The sequence below is a fragment of the Onychostruthus taczanowskii genome, unplaced genomic scaffold (assembly GCF_017590055.1).
Source record: "Onychostruthus taczanowskii isolate IOZ18803 unplaced genomic scaffold, ASM1759005v1 scaffold53, whole genome shotgun sequence".
NCBI lineage: Eukaryota > Metazoa > Chordata > Aves > Passeriformes > Passeridae > Onychostruthus > Onychostruthus taczanowskii.
This window is the reverse complement of record NW_024502902.1, coordinates 4,382,819-4,410,024: the sequence shown is the minus strand read 5'-3', so window position 1 is coordinate 4,410,024 and position 27,206 is coordinate 4,382,819. Positions and strand designations below refer to the sequence as shown.

The window sequence follows — 27,206 nt, the reverse complement described above, 5'->3', positions numbered from 1 at the left end:
ACAGGTATTCACCCTCATTAACCGGGAACTCTCCCACTGTGCTGGATGCCTAATTGGGAGGCTTAAGCAACTGGTAGGATGATTATCAAGCTAGCTTGCCTCCTAGCTTAGGATGGAAAGAAAATAATGTTTTCTCTTTACAAGTGTAGGTGGGGGTTAGAAGGCACTAATTCCTATTCCTACACGTGTTGCAAGGGCCATCTCTTTTTCTCTTGTGACTGATAAGAAGGGATGATGTTGAAAAGCACCTGCTTGGAAAGTTCAAAGGGTTTTCACAATAGAAGAAAAGAGAATCTGAACCAAAGCTGATGGCTAGGAGGGATGGCTGAAGGAAAACCTGGGAACTGCTGGTGAGGAAGCTATGTGACACCTCCTTGTACGCGAGAGAAGTTTACAGGTTGTCTCTCTTGCTAGTAAATGGCCCGAGGGTCAAGTATTTGTCCTGCCAATTATTTTCTTAACTCCGTAATGGAACAAATCTAGTGGGCTTTTTGCAGGTTTCAGCCTGAAAGCAGAAAAGGAAGATAACTACCCCACAAACAGGATTTACCAGCAAGAGGCAACCCTTCCCAGGGCATTTTTCTCCTGGTTCTGCAAGGAGCACACCTCCTCCTGCACGGCCCTACGATTGCTCAGAGCTCCGTAAACACGAGAGGCAGGGGGAACGCTTGGCGGTGGGTGGGGTCGGTGAGACTTTTAACCCCCACTTCCAACAGTGCCTTCCCCAGAGGCAGGGAGCGCAGGTGCCGGTCCCGGGGTGATCGGCTGCCAGGAGGCTGTGCTGAGCTGCGGGTCGCCTTTCTCTGCTGCCACCCGGGCATGGCCGGGGAGGGACACGGCCCGTCCCAGCCGCGTGTCCCTCGGCGTGCTGCGCGACAGCACTCTGCGTCCCACGGCCACCTGGGCAGGAGCATGACGGACCCCAGCCTGTGTGCTGGACAGAGGAAGCCCAGCCTGGCCTTTTCCATTGAGGAAATCTTAAAGAAACCTTCTGCCAGCACTGTCCCGAGCAGCGAAACCAGGAGCAGAAGTAGCTACGCTGAGAGACCTCCGTCCCTAAAAGCAGGGTCACCCTTGGCCTTTGGTAAGTACCAGTCACAAAACTTAATAAAAACGCTCCTTGCTTTTTGGTCCCAAATGCTGTCAGGTTCAGTCATCTAGAATTTTAATTCTTTAACTTTTATAGGAATTTGGGATTTCCCTTACTGGGTACAAATCATTCATTACACAGGCAGAAATAATATTTTAAAAATAATTTGCTTTCAACCTCGCAATAGATTGGACTCTGGGGTTTGGTACATTGCAAAGCTTCAATGTCATTGGAGAGGTGAGTATGCAACCTGACAAGTTATTTCAGGTGGCTCTCTTCAGTGAGGAGTGCTTATATAGTGTAAAAAATACAGCATCTTTCCTTTTAAAAAACAATACTCTTGTTATCTAGTAGGGGGGAGAAAAGACAAATGAATGTGTGTCATAAGGACAGGTATTCAGACTCAGGAAGTGAGCCTAAGACTGCTGCAGCTTAACATAATTTTTGGAGTTTCACTTATACCAGGAGTTGACAGTTGTCTGGAATTACAGCCAAATCTTAATATCAGCATCCTTTTCTGATAAATTTGACCACTCACCCTCAAGCAGGAGAAATGATCTGTAAGGGTAATGGTAGCTACCGGAGTGTTAGAACCCAATTGCTGGAATAAGAAAAGAGAAAGCATATATGTTTAATCTGTTTTTTGTTTGTTTGGGTTTTTTTGTTTGTTTGTTTGTTTGTTTGTTTTTTTTTTTTATAATCATGAAGACTAGGTTCTTTCATGAACTAAATAAAAACAGCTAGTAGAAAACTTGTATGACTTTGATCTTAGCAAACCAGCAAGTGCATTAGACTTTTTGACTTCAGTTTTCACAGTTTAGTTACTCTGGCCTTGAGTGAACTTTTACCCTCACAGAAACTGTCTCCTTCTTTCGTTAAACAAAGAACAACATCCAGCATTTTCTGGATTAAGTATTTTCTCATCTTTTTGAATCTGCATTTTTCCATAAGAAACAAATATGTATACAAGCAGATCCACTTAAACAAAAGACGACCTGGACTTTTGGCACAAAATTTTCACTCACCTCTCACTCAACTGCTTTCAATAAAGCTTAATGCTACACTTTATTTTTTGTAATATAGAGAGATACTTTCATGGATCAGGACCCCATTTCCCAGGACACTGGATGAGGTGCCCATTAGCAAGGGAGAGAGTCTTTTTCCAAAAGCCTGCCAGTCCAAGAAACCATTGTCTATTTGCATAATTTCATCTCTTTTTATGTCCAAAGTGGATACCAAAAGCAAACAAGACCTAATGTTGAGGGAAACCACTCACTACTGAAATATTAGTTACTGGGGTTGGACTCCAGCACCCTAACACTGACTCTCAGTCATGCTTTGCACAAGATTTGGACTTATTTTTGTTCATCTGTGACAAAGGATAGCTCATCTCCTCACTGGGTGGCAGTCAGCCCACCACTCACCTCACTGCATTGGGGCTGAACATACCACTGCTGCCTTTGCAGTAACTGCAGCTTTCCATAGACACTTGTGTTTGGGAAAGGGAGACAGCATTCTGCTGGTTTTTTTTCCCAGAACCATAGGATAACTGGGGGGACCTCTCCAGGTCATCTGCTCGAAGGAAAAAGCTGTTCCAAAGATAAAATGAGGTTGCTGAAGGCTTTGGCAAGTGTTGCTTGCCTGTTTTGCCACTGGTACTATTAGAGGACCGGAGCATTTGGAGGTTTCCTTAAGCTGCTTTTGCCAACTGGAACAGGACAACCTGAGAGAAGCAAGAACTTGGTAGTTTGTAGAGGTGAACAAGGACGTGGCTGATGCTCCTGATGATGAAGTGGGGCCCACGTGCCAAAGGTTGTGAAGGGGGAGAAGTGCTGCTGTGAGCTCGGCAGTGTGGTTGTGTGAGCTGAAAGTCCTTTCCTGAGGGCCTGTGGCAGTCACTTTGTGCCGCTGGATCCAAAGTGAGACAGATAACACCGCTGAAAATTCAGTCAGTGCTTGCTCACAACGTGGGCAACAGAACTGCATTTCAACAACATGAGAGTGTTCTCTGGGAGCAGACAGGACCTTTTTACATTAAGTCTTTTTCACAATGAATATGTTGAAGCCCGGTTTTACTGTGTGTCGCAGCTAAGTGCAAGCACAAGGGTCTGACGAGCCTGCATGCAGGACAGGGTGGGTTCCTGGCACTGCACTACTGCCCTACCAGTGCTGCCTCACCACAAGTTGCTCCATCTGAGCATGCAGTCAGTTTTCATCTCGAAAGCGATGCAGGCAGAACCACCAGGCCTTGCCTTTTGCTTTTCTTCACCACCTTCACACCAGATAGAGACTGTAGCTGTAGCAAGAGAATATAGTGGCTCCTCTCTCCTGCTAGAAAGCAAGGCTGGATTCATAAACTTAAGGGAATGTAGAATATTAACTAATGAAAACAGTATATACATGTGAAGATTCACTTAACTGTTACTGGACGTGGGAAAACAGGAAAGCTGCAGAAATATTCCAAAATGCTGTTGTACTTTGTATTTGCAATTGATCAAGGAAGTTTAAAAAAATAAAAACAAAACTTTTTCACTATTTGTTTCTTACCTAAGAATGTGGTACCTAAATTTATTACCCTTTGCTTTCTGAGCAGAACTGTGATTTATTCAGATAAGTTACATTTATTTCAGAAGTGCTGTACATCTTGGGATAATTGTTGTATTTCATCTAAGTCGTTCAGCTTCACGCCATATAACACTGTCACTAAAAAATTGTGCAAGTAATTGGCCACGTCTAGTATGGCTCAGTGCTGGCCAAGGTCAGGGAACTGAAATGAGCTATGGAACTTGCTGGAAATTCCAGGATGGGACACAAATCCAGCTGCTTTCTCTTAACAGTTTAGCAGCAGCAAAGAAGGAAGTGCTACAGGTCAGGGGTTAGTTATATCTTACTAAGGATTTTAAGAACATTCCCCACAATCCTTTATGGTATTTATCTGAGCAAAGCTATGATTCATATGAGACAGAGACAGGACGATCCACATAGGCTGCTGTGAGGTAAATACTGAGGACAGAAATTACCACCTGATGTAGACAGTCTCAGTACCAAGATCACACTTGTCCTGGAGTCTAAATCTAGTCATTATGAGCTGAGGAGATGGGTAGGACCGGGGGAGCAGAAGGTGCAGAATGTCAGAAATGGTTTGACTTGGTGGTCTAATGTTTGGACTCGATGATTTCAAAGGTCTTTTCCAACCTATGATTCTAAATGAGGGGTGCAAACCAAGTTTCCCAAGAAAACCCATGGGTTCTGGATCAGGTGACTTCTAGAATTGCTTCTAACAAATTATTCTGAGTCTCTGGCAAAAAGGATGTTGTGATGTATAGTGCAAGCCTCTCACAGAATGGTGGGGCTTGATGCTGTATGGGAAGATTTCTGGGTCTGACTCCTAAGTTCATACGTTTTTGTGAGTGTGGTTCCAGTGGGACTTGGAATAAGGAGTGTGCAGTGTTTTCTGAAGCATTTGGCTTTCCAGTTGCAGTGTTAGTCATAGGGCAGTTCACTGCACAAACACAACAGCTAGAGGACCTGGAGCTGCAGTTATTGAAACTGTTGGAATCATTGAAAGACTCTTACCAAATTTAAAAAAAAATTATGGACAAGAAGACATTTTAGTATGCAGTCTGTGCTTTTCCTCACAACCTTTTGTCACAATGCTTAGAAAGGGTAACCATGGCCTTTGCAAGGAATACATTAAACACCCAGTGAGTGCTGATCTCCTCCTTTGTGCCAACTCTTTCATTGAAAAATTGAAATCACAGAAGAATATCAGGCCTATTTCAGAAAAAAAAAAAAAAAAAGAAAAAGAAAAAGTTGTTCTGAAGTTCCTGGGAACCTGATTTTAATGTACTTGAAATTACATCTGAACTGATTGTTCATTACTCCCCTGGTTTCTGCCAGTGAGGTTTCACCAACAGGAGATCCTTTATCAAGTCAGGGAAAGCTTGGGATGAGAGTGTTACACCTGGGAAATTAATAGTGAAAGCAGTAACAGATATGGTAATTTCGTCATTCTGCCTGTCTTATGCTCCATTATATTAAGGATATGCAAATTAATAGGAATACAACCACCACTTCACACATAAATGTCAATATGGTGATTGTTCACCTTTAGCAACACTCCACCCATCTTTATCACTAAAGAGGAAACAAAATGAAGGAATCTAACTCAACAGATACCATCTGGCCAATCAGACCAACTCACCCCACCTATTGCAAGGAAAACCAATAAACCTGGAAAGCAAAAAAAAAGGAAAGAAAGAAAAATATGTAGAAGAAATAGAAAAAACCACAATCCAAATATGCTTCCCTTTCTCAGTGATAGACTCTTCCCTGTTCACAGCCTTAGTAAGACCCTAAAATCATAAACCTTTTGCCTCCTCAGGTCTGTCTCTCTCCAGTGATTACACAAGGCTTAAATGGAACTTAGGTCATCTGAAATAACCTCTGCTTTCGAAGTGAAACCCTACTATCTTGCCTGAAATTGTCCATCCTTTCCTATGCAACTGAAAGTCAAGACAAAAAAGACCATTTTGAGCCACAAGTCAAAGTAATTTCTGTGCATGACAGTAACAAGTATCTCATGTTGTGCTGGCTGAAATGTCATTGCCTTCTTTGGGGGAAAATCAGAAAAGAAAGAAAACTACATTCTCTGGAGGAAGTTTTGCCCCATGCCAGTTTATACCTGTTTTTCAGAGCTCCCTGCTGGAGTCACATGAATGTATACAAAAAAAAATTCAGGCTGACCTAAAAAGCATCCACTTCAGGCGGGCTTTTTACTTGGTCAGAACAACAAACACCAGAGAAGGTTGCAATGCAAATAGGATTGGGGCTCCTAACTCTCAGCTATGCGCTGTAAACTCAGTATTACCTGCCTTCAATCTTATCCTCCAGAAAAACTCCTTTATTAATTCAGAGGTTCATACTTTGAGATTCATACTTCTTTGATCTCAAACAACAGATGCTCCCACTCCTTTTCACCAGTTCACAGAGACATTGGCATTTTCTGATCTGCCTGGGACTGTCTTCCATTTCCTCCCTGCTCTCTCTACTTCAGTCTGTAATTGCTCTGTCCATGCTTATACATAACTTGTGCTCATCACTGGGGTATGTGAGCATCTCAGAAAAAAATACTGGGGAGGAAAGTTGTATGTAAAGAATAAAGACATGTGAAAAGTCTTCTATAATTTAGGAAATGCTAATGTCATTCTTAGAAAGCTTTAATCACTCCCCACAAGAGTATCTTGCTTAGGTGCTTTACATTACCCTTACATTTTTCATTACTGTAGGATATAAGCATCATCACTTTTGTAATATATGATTTTTCACAGCATCATATCTAGCAGAGAAGTGCAACTAGTCCTTAATTTAGGGATGGGAGACTAAGATAGAAATCCTGGGCTAAGAACCTATGCCAGTACTGATATCCTCTGATCATCTGTTATTCGACCCCTGCTTCATGCTAGTGACCATTACCAGGTCTATCTTTCTCTTTTATCCCACAAATATTATTCAAAACCTCACCTGTCTTCTCACCAGAAAACTCAAAGTTAGTTGATACTAAAGGAATAAAATTAGTCCTATTCTGCACAATGTACCTCAAATGCAGAGGTGGGCCAGGTTTTTAAGGTCCCCATGACTGTACACATGTGATTGTGTTTAGAAGGTTACTCAGAGGCTGGTGATATTTCAAATAGATAACATTTGAACAATTATTCTTTATTGAAATTAAGCTTTGGCTAGTTTTTGGAGCTCTTATAACTTCGTTTTCTTCATGTAAGTGTCAGCCCTCTATAAAACTCCTATTGTGTGAGCTCTTAGTGAGAGCAGAATCAGAATTGGGTACTTTGTCTCCAGATGTTATAATTATCATTGCTCCAAAGTTGCTTTCAAATACAACTTGTTGGTTTGAGAAAATAAATCTCTAACAAGTCTAAAAAGTTAGATGTTTTGCCAATGCCAGAGATAACATATATATATCATATATATACATAAAATATATATTAAAAATTGGAGTCTTTTTGAGTACAGCCTGTAGTGGCTCACACCTGCTGCCATTTAGATATGAGAAGGGAGAGGAGACCACCCACAGGTGCAGCAAACTTCAGAGCCCAGATGTGGGAGACTTCTCAGGAGTGCAGTCCATTATTACATTAGGATTTTAATGTTCTTTGGCAATAATAGCAGACAAACCTGTACTGTCATATTTGCTCCCAGGCCATTCAAACCATGAAACCTAAATTCCCCAATGGGCATATTATGTTTATGTGTTGCGTTTTACTCTGGCTTTCCAAGCAAAGAAATCCAGGTGGGGAGGAGAGCTAGAGCAAATTCTAGGTTTGCCATTAAAGCAGCACAGACACAGATCTCTTGTCTCTGAAGAGTCAACTGAGCCATGACTGCAACTACCAAAGGCAGCACATCAAACACTCAGCATCAGGGTTTATGGCAAGGCTGTAGCACAGAAAGGGGAGGTGGAGAGTGGGGTATTTGGTGTAACTCTCTTGGGATGCTAACAGCCACAGGCAGCCCACTACTATAAACCTCGAGGCTTCCCAGCGTGCTACATTTCAGTGCATGGCTGTGCAAGGTCTGCTTACATTCATAAGGAGGAGTAAGAACTCATACTACATTCATGAGGGCAGAGAAGTTACCTGGAAGATCTTTGTGGTGCCCCTGCTATACGCTGAGGTAATGGTATATTAGTAATAAGGCAGCACCATGGCTGAAGAAAGATTGTGGCTTCTGGGACCAATTTCCTCAGCACCTGGGGTCAGGTGTCCTAGCACGTGACATCACTGGTTGCTGCTGAGGTTACTGTAGAGATTGTTTATAATGTCCATGCTCAAATCTAAGTTAATGTTACAGCTGCACTTTGTGAATATAGGCCAACACACGCTTCTCCTGTTTGTCCTGTCAACAAGAGCATGCAGGTGATTTCACAAAGATGAGCTGGCTGAAAGTTGAGCTTTCTAGATATGACCAGCATCACTTGTCACAAAGGCAGAGGGGAAATGTTGACAGCATGGGCAAAGGCTGCCTTTAGAATTGTCCGATGCCTAAATCAGAGGAGCAGGCAGCCCAGATGGAGAAACAAGGACAGAGGGACCTGAATTGGGGAAGACACTGACTTTTAGCCTATTAATTGGCCCATTTTCCTATAGGGTATAGATGAACTACAAGGACATTTAAGAAAGAACCAGACTTTTAAAAGCATTTGGCATCCAGAAAATTCCATGGCAATCTTGTTGACAGATTTTCAGAGCAGCTCAATATCCACTTTGCCTCCAAGTTCTTCCAAAAAGGCAGCCAATATTTTGGATGCTGACAGGGAAGCTGAGACTTCTCAATCTTTTGGTTATGTCTCCTTATTTTTTACAGTCCTTTTTAAAAAAATCTCTTTATAAGGACAATTGAAATTTTAAGGTGAAAGGAAGCAGAAAACAGGCAAGATTTGGAGGTCAAATTCACCAAGATCCTGTTTCTGAAATGTGAGGTAATCTTGGCATTGAAGTACAGCACAGAAGGATTAGGGCTGTTTTAAATATGATCAGGCTTGAATGGTACAATAGCTAGAGCACTTTTTTCATACAAACTGGAAGGTGTGCTGAATGGTGGCTGCTTTATTCAAAGCTGTCTTGTGCTCTGTCCTTCACAGATTCCAGCAGCCGGAGTCAGTCTGACTGTGACTTACCTTCAGCCAAAATGCTTCTTCCCCCCACGTGTGCTGCACCCATGGCCAAAGCAAGGAGAGTGCAGGCAACTCACTGCAGAAGACCTACTGCCAACCCAGTGTCCTTACTGGGTGAGGACACGGGACGTGAACGTCTGGAAGGCAAAAGAAAACATGAGGAAGATCAGCTATGTGGTTTCCCAGTGGACCATCCACTTCATGGTGAGTGCCTCTGTATCCAGACTTTCCCCTTCGATGCCCCAAAACACAGCTGTTATCTTACAATTATGTACATGGCGATACCAAGCAACAGACAGCACGAGTGTTTCCACTGGCTGAGTCACAGTAGATGGTCATAGCTCTGGATGAGTCACAGAGACAGTTCTTCATTCTTGCCATCAAAAGACTGAAGAGCCACTCTTTGAGCTAAAGTTCCAGCTCAGTCCTACCAACTCTGTACCAGTGTTAGTGGTAGGGACTGCTTTGGGTGTTTATTGCCCTCCTGCTTGGGGTGTGAGGAGTTACCACGTTCTGAGCCTCACTGCCAGGGTTGTGCAACGCCCATTTCCTGGAAAATGTGCATTGCACAACATGGGGAGAGAGGCTGGTGAATAAGCCGAGTCAGCTCAATGTGTTCTGTACACCTTGGACCCACTGTAGAGGTGATGAAGAGGTCACCAGCATGCACACAGGCAAACTGGCGACAGGCAATAGATCTGGCGGGATGTGTCAGGCATGATTTTCAATGCTGCCAATTTAATTAGTTGTGAGCATTGGTAAATAGTGGTCTATATCTTAGCCAAAGCACTGGTTTGACAGTACAAATATCCTTTTCCAATATGTTGCACAGAGACTTCAGGCTCAGCAGGATACGTGGTACCTGAACAAGACAAGTTCCTAACAGGCAATTAATTGGCAGCATATGACAACAATTTCTCTAAGTTCTTTGTGTTTGAGGAAAAGTAAATACAGACATTCGTACTATACTCCAGAAAACAGGTTTTCAGCAGCACCAAAAAAGGTGTTTTTGCATAGTTTGTTATTATTTACTCCAGGGAAAAGAAGGCATTTCGTTTAAGTCCATTGAAGATGGCAGATGTGGGGTTACTCAGCTGGCTTTCCTGAGATTCACACATCATCCTTGCTCCATACACTGCAAGCTGGCAGGAGAAGCAACACTTTCTTTGAAATACATTTGAAAGGAAATCCTTGTTTCTGCCACTGCTGCCATGGTATACATGAGTCTTGTGACAAACTGCTGTCACCTCCTCCTTCTGCATGAGACAGCCATCAGTCTTGATGCAGGGAGAAGCGTTGTAAGATAACTGGAAATTTTAGCTTTCCTCTGCCCTGTAAGCTGCACACAGCTCATGACAGCAGGGCTAAATCATGTGGCCTCCTTCTAGAAGAGCCAGGGCTGTATGCATCTGGCTCTCAGAGTTGCCTCTGAGTATAAAAGTAGAATATTCACATATTCTCTATACGAGAGAGTCTCCAGCCAGAAGGATCACACCATAGCTGGGAGGCAGCTATCCTGACTTGGCACTTAGCCTCATTGACCAGCAGCATGATGGTACCAGCCTCATCAGTAAAGCAGGGGAGGAAGCATGCAATTATCTGCACAAAATGGAGCCAACATGAGCAGCCCCCTTCAATGGCAGCGTGTATTCTAAAGGCATTTTAAACAAAATCCCTCTGTTCCCTGGTCACAGTGAGGTTTTGAAGCCAAGCAGAGGTTAATGATCTGCCATTTTCTAGACTACTGGTTCCTGCAGTTGCCAAGCCTTTGATAGAAACTGGCTGGAGAAGGCGGGAGAATCCTAAAGCATTGGATTGACATTTTCCCTGTAGTGTGCAAACAATGATGTTTCGGATCCTGTTCATACACTGTCATTCCTAGCAGAGAGCTGGAGGCCTGGGTTTAAAATACTTCCCTGTATCTCAAGTTTCAGCCCCCTTCTTCCACTTTACATTACAGGGGAAGAGCTGGCAGTTCTTTTTCTCCTGCCTCTGGCTCTGGCAGGTATCCCCTTTCTCAGACAAAGTCAGCAACAACACCTGCAGGAAGGGTAGACTGCATCATCCCTGGAAGCAGTCTGTAGTCCAGCTGATAGCAAATTAACTTCTGTTGATACACCTGTCAGCTGTGGGGTCTTCAGACATGCTTTTGGCATGGCAGCTACAGGTCAGTTATGGGTCCTCTGACAAGGCACCTTGGCAGTCCCAAATGCCCATAGCGTATCCATGGAGGTGTCCCCAGGACCTCCCTCACCCCACATCAGCAATGCCCGTAAGCACTCAGAGGAACATCACCAACCTCAGCAGCAGGAGACCTTTCTGATGTGAAAAGACATCAGAAGCCCTTAGCGGGGCATTCCCTCACCTCTCTCTCTTAGCACACATCTATTGATTGTTTGTGAGGAAGGGCCCTGGGCTCTGTCTAGACACACACATCTGTTTAGTTGTCAGGGAACAGAAGAAATCAGGTGTGCTATACAATCACCTTGGAGGCAGGAGAGCTGGGTCTTGGTGCTATTTTGTATGGGAGGAGAAAGGTGAGAAGGAGGTTTCGACAACAGCCTCCTTCACGGGCATGTGGTCTGAGATAACAAGAGCACCCCGACTGTGACCCTGAGTATGAGATTTGGAGCATACTTCCAGGAAATTCTGCAACAATTCCCTAAAATTTTTCTTTTCTCACAAAATGGCTTCTGCCACTAAGCGGTTTAGAAATGCAGTGTCATTTGTGCTAAATAGATTTATGCCCTTATCACAAACCACTTGCAGGAAGCAATGCCTCTTGTACTTTGAACTTAGAGGCTGCATTGTAAGCAAAAAAAAGAAGAGGCCTCATATGCTGGAGACATGCTGACATTGGCATTTAGTTTTGCTAAACCCTTACTTGAATTTGGGTGCCTTCACTCTGAATGCTGTATGCCTTCACCTGTGGCCTTCTGCATGGAAATCTCAGCAGAGGCTTTTCAGAAAACCTAGATTCTTGGAAAGCAGCATTTGTAGAGCCCATTTTAGAAGGAGAAACAGCTTTGATAAAATCTGGTTTAGAAGGATATCATTTGAAAGAAGGCCTTACTTTGAAACTGCAGGTACAGACTCTGTTTGGGCCAGCTTTTGTGAGATGAGTCATTGCAGCCCCTTTGCCGTGTGCAACCACCATCGCTGCCAAGGTATTCAACGCGTCAGAGCAAACAGGGCAAACTCTTGTGGTTGTTGGTCACCCTCTCAGCACCTGTCTATGTAAATACCCAAATCCTGAGCTTCCACTTTCTTTTTAATTACTTCTCTCTGCTCTAACCTCCCTGGGACTCAGCTTGCCAGTTCAGAAGAGTAGAGCACTGGAGCCTGAGATGATAACACACCTCCATGCCTACCTGATCTGCCTGCCTGCAGCAGCTCCTGGTGGAGATTGCCAAGTACAGGATCCCAGCCTAGTTTGGGCAATCATTTTGCAATGAGTCTTTTACACATGCTAGGTCTGATTGTATACATTGGGCAGGTGTGCACTGTAACTACATCCAAAGGCAGTGTGTGAGTGTGCCCTGCCTTGCACACAGATAATGGTTCCAGTCTTCTGCTCAAGCAAAGGAGCAATTGGTACCTTGGAGAAGCCAGGTAGCAGCATCACCGTCAGACACAGGTGGATTTCTGGTCGTGTGGGGTTTCTTCTCTGGGCAGTAATTCAAGGACTGCATAGATCATGCTTCAATAAACAGAGCTGGCTCCTAATTCCACCAGAAACTGAGGGGTTCAGTTTCACATGTGATTCAGAGATTCATGTTATTTCCTGCAGCTCATATCTTCATTATTTGCTGTACAGAAGGCTGCCCTAATGAGTCAATATCACCCAAATATTTCCATAGCAAAAATCTTCTGCACATTGCTGACTGTGAGTTCAGGGATCTTTTTATTAATCTAATTGTTTTATTGTTATGATAGCATCTGTGATCCCAAAGCATATTGATGAATTCTGGCGGCAATTTTCATAAAGACAACAGAAAGTATAGAGAGAATCTCAGTTCTGGAGGAAGTCCAGTATAAGTCATGTTCCCTCTGTACTGCTGCCAGTTGCAGACATCCTTAGCTCAATGTTTATGTTTTTTCTGAAGTCATAAATTCACTTGTACTATTCATTTGTGGACAATATGGTCAAATCCATGTACCCCTATGAAACAGCATGGTTTATCTCTCATGGAACAGTCTTTTCCTCAATATGCTGACTTACCTTAATGCATTTCTGAAACACCCAAGAGACAATGAAGCACTGTGCAATCACAATCCCAGGTAAGTATCAGCTGCCCAGACGACACCAATGGGACTGTGAGAAAGGGCACAAGCATCTCATTGTCCTGCAGAACAAAAGGAAACAATTTTAAATGAAAAGGAAAAGCAGGAGGAAAAAAAAAAAAAAAGAAATGCCCGTATATATAATTTAGCTGCCATTAGCTGTGTTACCAGCCTTTTGTTTATCTGTGTGAATAGTCCCTGCAGCCCTGTGTCTCTAAAATGCAGTGTTCCTCTATATACACTTGGAAATGCCCCAAACCATTGACCTTGTTTTGGTGCGCTTACCTGAGGTATTGTTGAAGGCTGATTTTTTTTTTCTCCCTCTTTGAAGACTGACTGTTTATAATGACATCCTGGATATTAAATGAAAACCTGAATCCTTTCCTCTCACCCTTCAAACTCCGTTGACATAAAAGTCTCACTGGTACAAGTAAGCACCGAATAAAGCAAAGCTGTCAGCAGCTGGGGACTATCATAAATTCCTTTTGTGTTGTTTCCTCATGGGTTTTGGGTTTGGACTTTTCTTTATTTAAAGCAAATGTTAACGTTCAACACTTTCCTCAAGCAGTCCCTTCTTTCCAGGGAATTTTGGATCCAAAGGGTACATTACACAGGACCTAGAGGTTAATTTGTTCCTTCTAGTTGAATCTGTATGGTGTAACCACTTGTAAAGCTGATGGCACATCATGATTCATTTATTTCAAAGGTCTTAATGAGTATTTGGCTTCTCCAAAATTGTCCTGGAACATTTTATTAAAGCCCTGGGATATGATACTGTTTATTACTGTTCTTTGAAATTGAGGGCAGGTCTTTTACCTACTCTTTTAGCAAGCCCTTTATGCTTAAAGGGGAAACAGCAGAGGCAGGGATGTAGCTAAACATTCCTGATTAGTGTCTAGATGTTTGCATGTACAAATACTCACAAAGATCAGGAATAAAGAGAAAAAAACAGGCTGTCTGTGCAACCTGCAATAAACTCAGCTTTCTCCCTGTTGCAAATGGCTGGCTTCTCACAAGGGTTTTGGACCAGAGTTGTGGGGAATGTGTTTCCTTTGGTGAGAACCATTATTGGTTTAGGCTGGTCACTGCTTTTAAGCTGAGGTTTGACTATGGCAAACATTCACTGAAATGAATGTGTCAAGTGTCAAGCTTGAGATTTAGCTGCATAAGGAATCTACACATGCATCTACCCCAAATCCACATTCGCCTGAAGGAGTTCATGAAGGTGCAGGCCCTTTGGCCTGGGTTCAGATCTGATGGTTTGCTTCGTCTTTCAGATACTCTGCTGACCAATGGCTGTGCCAGAGCTATGCACACCATCATTTCAGGCAGCAGCATTTATAAACACTGTCATCATTTGTCTGGCAGACAGGAAAGGTTGAATTCACCAGGGACTCAAGGTTGATGGTGAGCACGATCCTCCACAACAAACTGTCTGCATGAATGGTTTCGTACATACTGTCTATTCCTTGCCAACTCCTCTGACAAGCAGACTTAAGAAACTCCCCTGACCACCACTGTACAGCCTGCTTAAACAGGTTTCTAGCCTGGTATTTTTGGCTCACACCCCTGAAGTCTGTACATCTCTGCATTTCAGTCTTGATGTCAGGTGATTAGGCGCCGTACTCAGCGCCATGGTAGAAGCAACTCTACATGAAGGAGTTTTGGACTGAAGGGAGGAGGTCAAGACTTTAAAAGTTCAAGTTGTGCTTCTCTGAATTAACTTTGGCAATGCCTGATCAGGCAGCAGCTGGATGCTAAATGCTGTGTTTCACTAGCAGGAGGCTCTATCTGGAGCACATTGTACCCATCCAATTAGGATCAGTCTCACTGGCTATGCCAGTCCTTCTCAGGCTGAAAAACCACTTTAATAAAGATTAGCCACACTGCAATACTCATGCCTAAATATTGCAGCACAAGCTCTTTTGAAAGCCATGAACCACTTCTTTAACTAGGAGAGGGACTGCCACGGGCACATCCCTGTATACAGACAAGCAGGTTTTGTCCTGACGCCATCAGCACTCTGTAATAACTGGAGGTTTGTGCTATGGGGCTGTCTGCCCTGAGCAGAATCCACAAGAAAACAACATTCAGAAAAGCCACAAGAAGGAACTGGCTGGGGGAGCCACATATCTGAATTACAAAGAAAAGAGAGAGAGAGAGAGAGATGAACTCTGAAAAAGGCAAAAAACGATGAAACAGAACTTAACCAGATATAATGAGGCTCTTTTTCAACACACCTGAGTTTTTTTCTGAGAAAAAATGATACAGTCAACTTTGTTACACAGAGAAAAATGTATTTCTGAGGATATATAGCTAAAGCCACTTGCTTGCTTATGTAACTGCCTTCTCCTTGTCAAAGAAGATGCAGAATCTTTGGATCTGGCTGTCGCATACTGTGAGAGGGTGTCTGTCCAGAAATGACAAAGAAGATTGCAGCAAGATAAACTGATCCTACCAGTTTTCATCTTCCTGGATTACCTACTTCAAGGCAAATATGTGGTAGTACTGATTTCCAGCCCTTCTCCTGTGTTTTTAATTCCCTGTCCCTCCAGTGTATGGCTGAAGTAGGCTTGATACAGTCCTAGCTGTTACTGGGGTAAGTGCAAATGGGGCATGCAGCTGCAGAGATCTCCCTGAGGCAGCATTTTTCTAGCTGGTTCAGATATGCAGCAAAGAAACAGCAGTGCAAGGTGTACCACAGGTTATTTGCCTACTACAGAATGTAGTCAAGAAGAAATTTGCCCCAAGTATAGCATTATTGCACCTGTGCAGCTTTTGCTTTACAAACTGCAAATGTTAACAAACTTCTACAAGAAGTAGTCATCAGTTTTGGTTTGCTCATACCTCAAATTTCTTGAAACTGTGTTATACTGGACAGTGAAAATAAGCTGCAATATGCTAAGCTAAAACTGTGTATATAAGCAATTGCAAATCAGATGCTTTGAGCTGTGCTTAGTTTAAGGCCTTAATGCCCTAAGCTCCCTTAATTTTTAGGGAAGGAATGTTGGGGGGGCTTTACTTAATATGGTTATTTGGAGATCAGAGATTACATAACAAAGTAAGTTGTGAGAGGCCTCTGGAGACTATCTTGTCCAAACCCAAATCTAAGCAGGGTCAGGAGTCTTAGGCTTTTGACCAGTCAAGTTCAGAGTATCTGCAAGGACTGAAACTTCACAGCCTCTCCTGGTCCGCATCAGACTACCCTCATTATGAAAACATTTTAAACCTATTATGTAACCAGAATTTCCCTTGCTGCAACTTGTAGTCATTGATCTCATCCCTCCACTGTGCACCTTCAAGAAGAATCTCTACTTCTACAAAGTTCTTATGTTCCAACTTGCTTCCAGTCTGACTTAGTAATAAAGCAGATCTGCAAAGGACAAATAAGTCTGATACTGAATTTAAAGGAGCTATACTGCTTTATCAGCATGGAGAATCTGGCCCTTCCAATGTCAACAGTAAGGCAATGTATAGACAGCTGTATCTCTAAGCATCTGAAAATGCTGACACGTTTAGCTGCCTCGTATTTTCAGGCTTGGTTTCAACAGCCAGCTAACCTGCAAATGACTTTCACGGAGCATAAAAGCACACTTGAATATTCCCAGCTTTTACATAAAAAATAGCTCAGGAAACTCAGACAGAGTCTTATTTCCCCAGAGACTCTAGAGCCACATTTGAAAAGCCAAAGTTACACTTCCAACACTTCCTAGTCTTACATCTTCCACCCACATTCTTTATTAGACTGTAATTCTGAATGCTGTTGTTTGCTATGGGATCTCTAAGCTGCGGTCCCAAGGCAAAGGGAACTATCAAAGCTACAGTCAGAGAAAGTTTCATCTTGCAAGAGAAAATGTTAACGTAGAGTCCCAGATTTTTTTCATTTCTTAATAGTTTTAAAAAAATTAAAAATAGAATGACTGATTACTTGTTAAAAAAAAATACAGTTTTCTATATTCCCTGCTGGCAGAAGTCTTGATTAGTTCACAGGAGTCTATTTTGTTAGCAGTTTAATTTCATATATAGTCAAAATCAAAGCTAGTCCTTCAGTCTCTACTGGCCCATAACTGACCTTGTGTTACTGTGTTTTGTTCAATCTGATGAGTTTCAGCTTTGCAAAGTCTGGTTTTAGTAGGATTGATACTTCTCAGCACTGTGCAGATCCTCCCCTTACATAAGAGTCTTGTCTATAATACAGTTCACCTTTCCAGAAGGAAAAATGTGGAGGATTTAGAGTGGATTGATAAGGAGTTTCTTTTGCTCATCACCAAGTTATAAGGGTCATTTTCATATCCAAGAAGCTGGTATGAGACACCAGAAACTCATGTCTCTGTCTGAAGCCACATGCTCTAGTCCTGGACATTTCTCAGGTGCCAGCAGGACAGAATATAGTAAGCCATATATTAAATGGGAGGTGAAAATCTTCCAAACAAGAAACGGCATTATGAACTGGGAATCCTGTCTCATCTACAGAGGATGTAGTGTCTTAAGATTTCTGCTGTCAGCAGTGATATTTCCCTTTTCTTGCATATAGCAATAAACCCCCTTTGCAGTAATCTTTTGAGAAGGTTCAAGTAAATGTAATCAGGGCTTCTTAGGAGAAGGTGCCCTTTGTACCTTCAGCATAAACAAACACAAATATTTCTCATTTCAAATCTCTGCTCCCATAGTGCCAGCAAGATTCAGTGGAAATAACATTTTTCTCTTGAGACTGAAGCCAGTGCTGCAGTTTAATGAATAGTACTGGTGGAAAGTCTAATGATACGGATTTAACTGTGTTGGACATCAGCTTTATTAGGCTGTTTCTGAGACATGGTAATATTGACACTCATGATAAATGACACTCCTCAGTTATTGTTGCATGACTGGTTTCCTTTCAAAGTCCCCAAAAGGTTTAGAAAAGATGAAATATTCACAATGGTATCATGTCTGGGCTCCTTCCTACCAACTTGATGAACAGAATATTTTAATCCTTATTTTCTGTGTCAACAGAGTCACAATGAGGTTTTGCCTACAGAATGAAAAATGTAATTTTCTGGTTGGCACAGAGCTCACTTTATGTTGGCCTAGGCGTTTAGTTACCTTTTCACTGTTTTAGCCCTCCAAAGTATGCTAATGGCTGAACAAAAGGGGCAAAAGGTACCAAGTCTCTTTGAGGGGCTAAGCTGGTTAATTGTTCCCATTAGAAAGAGTATGCCTCTGGTTACCTAGTATGAATTGTTAGTTGTCATCAGACCATGGAAGACCAAAAACAGCCATTCAGAATAGCAATTTTCTCTAACAACATGGTTTCATTGAGAATTACTTCAGGTCACTGAGTAGCAAGCTCATCACAGTCAGTAAAATAATAATAGAATTTTTATGCACCCATCAGATGCAGCTTTCTGAGCTCAGTAGAAAAAACCCTGTGATTCATAATACTTGGGGTCTGGCTTTTTGTGCTGGTCACTCTGAGTCAGCTGGAAGATACTCCATTTGTGCACCAGAGAGGATTCTAGCTTTGGGATGAGCTGAACTCCACATTCTGCAGCTGCTGCTTCCTCTTCCTTGCAAGACCTTCAGCATCATAGAGAGCAACTGAGACCTCATTCTAACTTATATCAAGTGCTATACAGAGTTTGTGATCTAAGTAAAATATCCCGGTATAGGAGGGCCTTTTCAAAACAGTATAGGAGTGTTTAGGGAAGTACTTTTTGTGATCACACCACAACAGGTGAAGCAATGGAGCATTGGAATTCACAGCAGCTAAACTTCTGCATGGGCTTTAAGGCCTTATTTTTAAGGTTAGGTTCTTTAGGTTAAGCTTGTTTAGAAAGTCCCCACACCACAATGGTACAGTCAGAAAAACACCTTTTCTTTGCAACAGCAGAGTTAAACTGCTGGCTATCCCTGCTGCTGTAGGCATGGTATGGAAGGAGAACAGCAGTCAGTCAGGGGTCAATGGATGGTCCAACACTGAAGGACTTTGGTGACAAACTCATTGCAGGGCTCGTGTGGTTAAAATACGTAGGTGTTTGTAGCTGTTGACATGCAGTGAATCCATGGAATTAGAAGTACAAATGGATACTTTTGACTCATTCCTTTAATGATAAAGGAGTGTATTCACGTTGTCTGCTAGAGAATGTCAGGAGCCAGTCACCTATGATAGGTACATGTCTAGAAGGAGTTGTAGATGCCAAGATGCCATCCCAACTGCAGAGCAATATACAGAAATTGCTGCATCTCTGAATCTTCTTGTGGTCCTCTGGCCTTTTCCTGTAAAAAATAATACATCTTTCCTTGTTTTTCACAGTTGAGAGGAAAGGGAAACGAAGAATCCGGACAACGTTCACAGCTGAGCAGCTCCAGGAACTGGAGAAAATTTTCCAAGTGACTCACTACCCGGATGTCCATATTCGCAATCAACTGGCAGCAAAGATAAACCTCCCAGAAGCCAGAGTTCAGGTACAGTATATTTCCAAAAGGCTATGTTCACTGCAATTCATTCATTATTTGGAGTGCATTCTTAATAGTTTATGCCTGGGTGGCAATGCCAATGAGATACGTGACCTCTCTCTTACCCTACAGACGAGGCCACTGTCACTGTTCTCTTTTTACAAATACGAAAAGAAGTGTTTTTCGCCCAGCTGTGACTAATCACATGGAATTAATCAAAGGGTTAACAGAAGCTCTAAGCATACAAAATGCATAGCAAATAGGAGTTACAGATGGTTATGAGTAACCTGTTGGACTCTGCAGCGACAGAGCAGCCATTTATGAAAATATTTATTAATAATTTATCAGCCATTTATAGGTTGATATTCATCCAATATAAACTGTCATCCACATCCATCTTCTACAGGGTCTCAAAACACGTGAAAATAGTTGCCAAAATGGAAGTGCTTCATAGTGTTCTGTATTTCGACATGACGGGCTGTAAATGCCCTGGCTATAATTGCAGTGCACAGAAACTAATCCGGTTTTCCTCAGTTGTACTATAATGTTGCTGACTGAGCTAAAAATTGACCCCAAATTCTTACTGCATAGGAAATCTGCTACATTAAAATATACGTACCACTCTGTATTGGCATTTGGTGTTGCCTACCAGGCACTGTAGTGATGATTTTTGCATGAGGCAGTTTCTGCACTTGCTGCAATGCTATAGTCATTGGTGTACTTCTTTGCATATATCCCTCTGTAACAATCAAAGTTCAACACAGAGCTGTTTATTGACTATGACATGCCTGGGACTATTGACTAGCCATGATAATATTGCTTCATCGTTAGGTGACAAGGAGAATTAGACCTGCATTGCCACAATATGCTCATTAGGAATTCCAGTACTCCAACAATGCATTTCCAATGGCGTGAAAGACAAGCTGAGCTGCCAGTCAGTGTTCTCCACAGAACAATGAATCACATGAAAGAACAAGATATTTTTCTGTTTAAAAAAAATTGTTTATAATATGTATGGGGAAAAATACAAATGAGTTATTACAGGAAACATCAACCTGAGATATAAATGAAAGAAGTAAAAAGTCCCTCATGTATGAAGTGCAGATGGCAAATTCCCAATTCAGACAGAGTTATACAGGACAGAGGAAATTCTGTCTTTCACCTCATCCTGGCTGATAAAGGGAAATCAGCCACAGAACTAAAAATTAGCAGTAACTTGGGTTCAAGTTACAAGTTATAGTTTTAATTGACTGCATTTGTCATGCAAATCAAACAGCACACAGAGAATTTGCATGTGCTCTTGCTACTTTGAAATGGTTTTCACAAAGCTAAAAGCTTTGTGTAAGTTAAATCATCTCAGAAATATAACTTAACTATCAAAAAAGTAAGTGAACAACCATTTGGTAACCAAATGAAACCCTTCATAACTGTGAAAAATCTTGTGTCCTCCAATCAAGAACAAATGTTATGATTGCTGTGAAACAGCTTAAAAGGATAGATGAAACTGTATAATTGTGTGTGTTACACAGAAAAAAATTAAGAATCCTGTATGAGTAAACATGAGAAACAAGAAATTATAAAAAATAAATAAGCAAAGCAGGAGGGTGCAGGCCAAAGCTTTGGTCAGAAAAATTAAGGATCAAAAACTCAATAAAAGTCAAATAAGAACAAAAAAAACCCAAAAGTGATCAATTCTATTGATCTGTTGCTTTATAGAAACAGTAGGATTGTCAAGAATAATGCATAAATGGCAAAGATGTTCAGCCATAATTTCTGCTCTATCCTTGGAAATACGTCAGGTAACACTTTCTATAAGGATAATGTTGAACAGCAGCTACTACAGACAGGTATTTTTTAATCTACACATCTAAGTAACTTACCCCCAGTGGTTCTGAAAAAGCTGCTTGAGAAGTAGTTTAGGTCATCAGTGTTGATATTTAATCTGTTCTGGAACATGAGAGACATTCCATTCCAGGGGCCTCGAAGAAATCTAATGTGTCAGTATTTAAAGGGTAAACAGGACAACCAGATAATGACTGGCCTGTCAGACAAACATTGATTTTTGGCAAAAACTGTGAAAAGGACTGCATATTTTGTTAATGGAGAGTTAAAGAAAATATAACATATTTTATGTTTATCAGCACTGGTTCATGAAAATAGACACTGCCAAACTCATCTTTTTATGGTGAGATTATTAGTGACAGTTTTAAACAGAAAGAAGGTAGATTTACTTTGTGTATGAGGAAGAAATTCTTTATGGTGAGATTGGGAAGACACCGGAACAGATTGCCCAGAGAAATTGTGGGTGTCCCATCACTGGAAGTGTTCAAAGTCAGGCTGAATGGGGCTTTGAGCAACCTGGTCTAGTGAAATGTGCCCCTGCCCACAGCAGAAGCGTTGGAACGAGATCTTCTTTAAAAGATGCATTTCAGCCGAGACCAGTCTGTGGTTCTGTGTATTTGGTTGATAAAGGTAGACAGAGCATGAGGAATAGGTTTAAAACACACTTAAAAGGACTTGTGCTGGGTATGGAGAAATCATTTTAGATGTAAGGGTGCTGGAGAGCTGGTTGGGAAAAAAAGAGCAGTGTGGTCTGAGAAGTGTTAAAATCTTTGCCTTTAGTTAAATAAAGCAATCCATGAAGCGAGAACTTTATCCCATGTGCAGATTTTAGAAGGAGCGCTTCAGAGAGTGAATGTTGGCTGGAGTGCCCCTTTGCCCTCTATCACTCCGTGAATGTTAAATGGTGCTGTTTCACCATATAACTCCTGCATGGTAGAAAGGGAATGGAAAAGTTCGTACAGACTAAGCAGTTTCCAGACACATGCAAACCCAGATAAACAAAACTGTCCTCTCAGTAACCCCAGATACTTCTAACTATCAGCAGTATAGCAGCTAACTATCAGCAATATAGCAAAGGGCTCCTGACATTTCCATTACTTCTTGGGTGAGAGATGGAGAAATAACTGAGCTGCTCATTATTTGGCTTAAAATACGTACATATTTATATCCAGTAGCACCTGTCTTCAATAACCAACACTTTGTGTTCATGTGAGCCACTTGCTTACATTCAAACAGCAAGTTCCTTAGCAAGCTACAAACTACAATGGAAGGGGGCTTCAGCTTTTCACAGCAGTGCAGCAAGATTCACCACTGCAGCTGCACAATAAATACATTTATGCCTCTGCCAGAAGGCAGACTGGTCAAATCAGCTGACAGATGAAAGGAACTCCCCAGAGAAAATTAGTTGTCTGCTTTCCAGTGCAAAAGAGACAGCTGACAGCATACTCAGATTGCTGAGTGATCCCCTTGGGTCTTTCACTTAGGTCCCTTATGTGAATTTCCAAATGCTACCAGCTAAACATAGGTAGAACCCTGTTACTACATCTCCACTGGTGACACACTTTTATTGCAGCCCAGCAAGACATCTAGGTGGATCTTTTCTCAGTCTGTTCACTTGGAAACAGGGTGGATGAGCTCTGTCATGAGACGTCACACCTTCTAGGGAAAACAGAATGCTGTGTGCATTGACCACTGCACAGCTTTCTGCACAGAAGGATCTGCTCTCCCCATAGAGCCCTGGAAAAGCTGCAATATTGTCTTTCCTTGAACAGGGTGATCCTATTTCTTCTGTGAGCCACAGTAGAAAACAAGGTATCATGGTCCAGAGATCCCATATGCTATGCAAAGTGTGAAAAGTGCTCTGTCAAACCCAGTGGTTTACTTTAGATTCAGCCCCTGGTTTTGCTGAGCTGGAGGTTAATGTTTTCTGATGCTCAGAGTTTAGGGAAAGTAGTTGGCTTTGAGAAGTTCCTCCCTCATATTCTGTTAATTTCTGTACCTTTTCTTTCTTGCCGTTATCCAGATCTGGTTCCAGAATCAGCGAGCAAAGTGGAGGAAACATGAAAAGTTCAGCAATTTTGGTGGCCTTCAGTATCTGACAGAAGTTGATTTTGTTCCTGCTCCCAAGTCAGATATCACAGTGAGTATTGGACACTTTGTGTCAAAGCCACTGAGGGAGAGCCAGGTAATCGCTTCACCAGTAATGCCATGGGACTATCCCAGAGAAGGAGCGCTGCAAAAGACAAAACTGGCAATGTGATGACAAAAAATCCCACCATCAATCCACTGATCAAATAATACATTTCTTTATAGGATTAAACCTGTTTCATAAATATTCTGTGAGGTGTCTCTTGTAGGGTGTTCCTTCCCCATTTTGCTCCTAAATCACTTCCCTGTAAATCATACTTTGATTCAGAATGTCTTTATAATCAGAAATTTCCTGAAGAGGAGGACCTAAGACATTTGCAGCCACAAACCCATGTTCCTTTTACAACATCCAGCCTTGGTTAGGCTGACCAGAACCTTGACCTATGCTTTAGCAGTCTAGGACTGTTATTTTTTTAGGCTGCCACACAGGCTCTTTCCCTGACAGGTTTTTTCATGGCTAGAAAAAAGAGTGTTTTGCTTTGTGTCCTGGGTGACAACACACCACTGGGTTTTAGGAAGTCTGTTTTTCTAAACTTTTCTTCTTAATTACTGATCACCAGGGAAACAAATAAGGTTGATTGTAAATTTCATCTCAGTAGAAGTCCATATTGATTCACCTGAGACTATGCTTTTATTCTTGAAAGGCTCCTAGCTTGATGCCAAGAAAGCTCTCTGCATCCTATCCTGCCATGGGATACTACTCACCACTGCAAGGACAGCTGACAACTGCCTGGCTGCCCAGCACGCTCTCCTTCGCTCCCCACCACGTGGAGCTGCTGCCCTTCCCAAAACCATACTTGCTCTTCAATGTCCTGCCCCCTTACAGCTTGCTGCTACCCCACAAGCTGGAAAGGAGCAGGATCTGTGCCAGCTCCTCATAGAGGAGGACACGGGGCAGTGGGGGCTTTGGGGATGCCCTTCTCCTCGTGTCCTCCCTGGAGGTGTGTGGCTCCTCTCCTCGAACAAACCTGCTGGGATGATGGGTGGCAGTGGTGCCAGGTCACCATGCTGGAGGATGCTGCCAGGAGTTGCCACAGCCCAGTGGATGTGTGCAAGAGGCACCAAGGACCAGAAAGGAGCTCCTCATCTCCCTGAGGAGCAGCATGCTCCGTGGAAACCCAACCCTTCAACCAAGAGCCTCTCCCTAGAGGGACAGTGCAGCAAGCAGCCCTGTGAAAGGACTGGGATTTTACTCAGCCATGAGACATTGGATGACCCTATTGCACCGATGGCTTGGGGCAGGAGAGATGCCTGGGAAAAACTGTACATAGGCCTAAGGTCCAGCCAAAACTGCTTTTCTCTGCAGGTTTTGGTCACTTTTGTCATACATTCTGGTCTTCATGTACTGGGCTGCTGCAAAAAACATGTTTAGGTCAAAAATCAAACTTTCAAGATACTTTTTTTTTTTTTCCAGCTAGTCAAATGTGGGGGAGGAGGGTTGATTTGCTGTCTGTGTTTTTGACTTGAATAAAGGGGAACAAACAATCTGACTGAAATATTATAGTCTGAGCTCTGGATTTGGTACTGCAAGTCTCTGGGGGCAAGAGAATTCTTCAGCTGGTTAATTAAAATGCTTATGAGGAAGCCTCTCATTTTTTGACCTAAATTAAGAAAGCTCCAAAACTCCCCCAGAAACAATAACAAAAAGAGACAGCCTGAGTTTAATCTGCTAGGTCTAATAGGATGATATGACCTCACAGTTTAGTTTAATTGTAGATAAATAATGAGATCGGCCTGCCCATTTACAAAATGTCTCTATCCCTGTTATTTACATAATGCTCATCCCCTTCCAACTATGGTGCTTTTCTCTCCCCTGCTTATTCAGGGTCCAATCCTGCTTCCACTAATGTCTGCACTGTATATACTGTATTTGTACTATTCCACAAGTACATTAGTCTTCCACAAGACCTTTCCTCATGCCTGCTTGGATCTGAATTCTCTATCATCTTCATCCCTGTCATCAGTCACCCAAAGGACACTCAGGTCAGATACAGGGCTAAACCAGCTCCATCAAAGAGCTTAAACACCGAACTGATTAAAATCAGCACAAATTAGTTGTGGTGTTCACCTCATGCAACTTCAGATGACTGCATTGTAGCCACACACACACACTCAAATTACTTAAAAGAAGAAAAAGTGATCACAGTAAAGTTTCTCAATTAGGTGCAGGTCACTCTTTAGTGCAGTTTCTGGAATGTGAATTGTCCTTACTCAATGATTATCTGGAATACAGGCAGCATAATCATCTAAGGCTAAGGGGACACGACACTGCACAATAGCCCAGGGACTCAGGCCAGCACCTGCATTGAGACAGCTTTTCCTGCATGAATATTTCTTTAGCCTAGAGGAGGATTCTGGGATGATTACAACATGACCATTTTCCTTGGTCAGGATATGGAGGTACGAAGCTTAGGGTGCTACTTTTACATTGTTTCATACTCTGACATTTCCACAGGTTGGACACACCAGTCCTTGGGACATCCTCACCTCTGCAGTTCTTCAGAACACATTTGCTTTGGGCAAACATGCCTTAAACCTGACAGAGAGTTGCTTGAAGGAGAAGTCATCCAAGGAAGCTGACCACACAAGACATGAGTACAGAAATGCAGTCACCGTTTCATCTTAACCTTCTTCATCTGATATCAAGTGATTCAAGTGACAGGGCTTACAGGCCCCTGGGGGGGACTCCAGCAGTCTCACAGCTCTCCATGACATTCCACTTGCATTTTCCATATGACAGCTTCAACCTTTAAGCTTCCCTAAAACCCCTTGTGACCTGAACAATTTCTCCCCCTGGCTTATGGCCCTGATTTCCATTTTCACACTGACTTTTTTGGTAAAAGAAAGAGAGTAAGAGGTAGAAAGCTTTCCTTTTATGGTTGCTGATGTTGTTTTGTGGGTGTGGCTAGAAAAGAGGGCTAGGGTTTTGAGGGGGTTGTTTACTTTTAAGGGTTTCTCTTATTATTTTCTTTTTTGTTTTCCCTCATGTGTTTACCATGTGTTTTGATCACAGTCAAAAAGAGAGCATGCAAAGAGGGTGATGCCTGCTCTGCAATTCCGTACAGGTACACACTAGACCATGGGTCAAAAAAAGCTGTGATTCAAAGCAGCCAAACATCTGGTTCCTCGTGCTTTTTGATCAAGCTCTATGTCCTCTTCCCACTCTGTGCTCTGACCTGACTTTGCTGAGTGATTGTAAAATATCTTTTCTCTGTTCCCTCACATCTCCCTTTAGCCTGGACAATAGGTCTCACCTAAGGGCCTACTTCTCTTTTCTTGCTCTGCTCATATTTTCCCCTGTGTAGTTATATTTGGCTTTGTTATGAGAAAACACTATCACTTTTAGCTCCGAAACCATCAAATGAGCCAATGTCTGTGCATCTCAGGGAGATTAACACAAAAGACTTGGTATAAATAAGGGCTTAATTCACAATAAAATGGTCGGTGAATTAATTCAGATGGACTTTTATCCAACCAGGAGAGTTTGGCTCTCCCAAAAAGGTCTCCTGTGACACCTCCTCCCTGCTTGTGTCCTTATGCAAACCTGCTCTCTTCCTGGAACAGCATTACCCCACTTCCAGGGCATGTTCTTGCTTCTGCTGAAATCCATAATTTACAGTGTCTATCCAAAGATACCAGCACAGAATGATTTTATTTTCAAGCAAGTAACAATAAAAACTCACCTCCTGACCTCCTGAAGCCCAGCAGAATGGAGAG

At 42.4% G+C, this 27,206-nt stretch overlaps 1 protein-coding gene across 1 annotated transcript; it reads left to right on the top strand.

The window, feature by feature from the left end:
• The first annotated feature begins 912 nt into the window (after positions 1 to 912).
• Positions 913 to 24,370, top strand: ISX (intestine specific homeobox). The gene is made up of 5 exons (XM_041416971.1): positions 913 to 1,084; positions 8,748 to 8,984; positions 19,357 to 19,508; positions 23,365 to 23,481; positions 24,134 to 24,370. Exons 1-5 carry the CDS (start codon positions 913 to 915, stop codon positions 24,368 to 24,370), a joined length of 915 nt encoding a protein of 304 aa, XP_041272905.1.
• Positions 24,371 to 27,206: the final 2,836 nt, after the last annotated feature.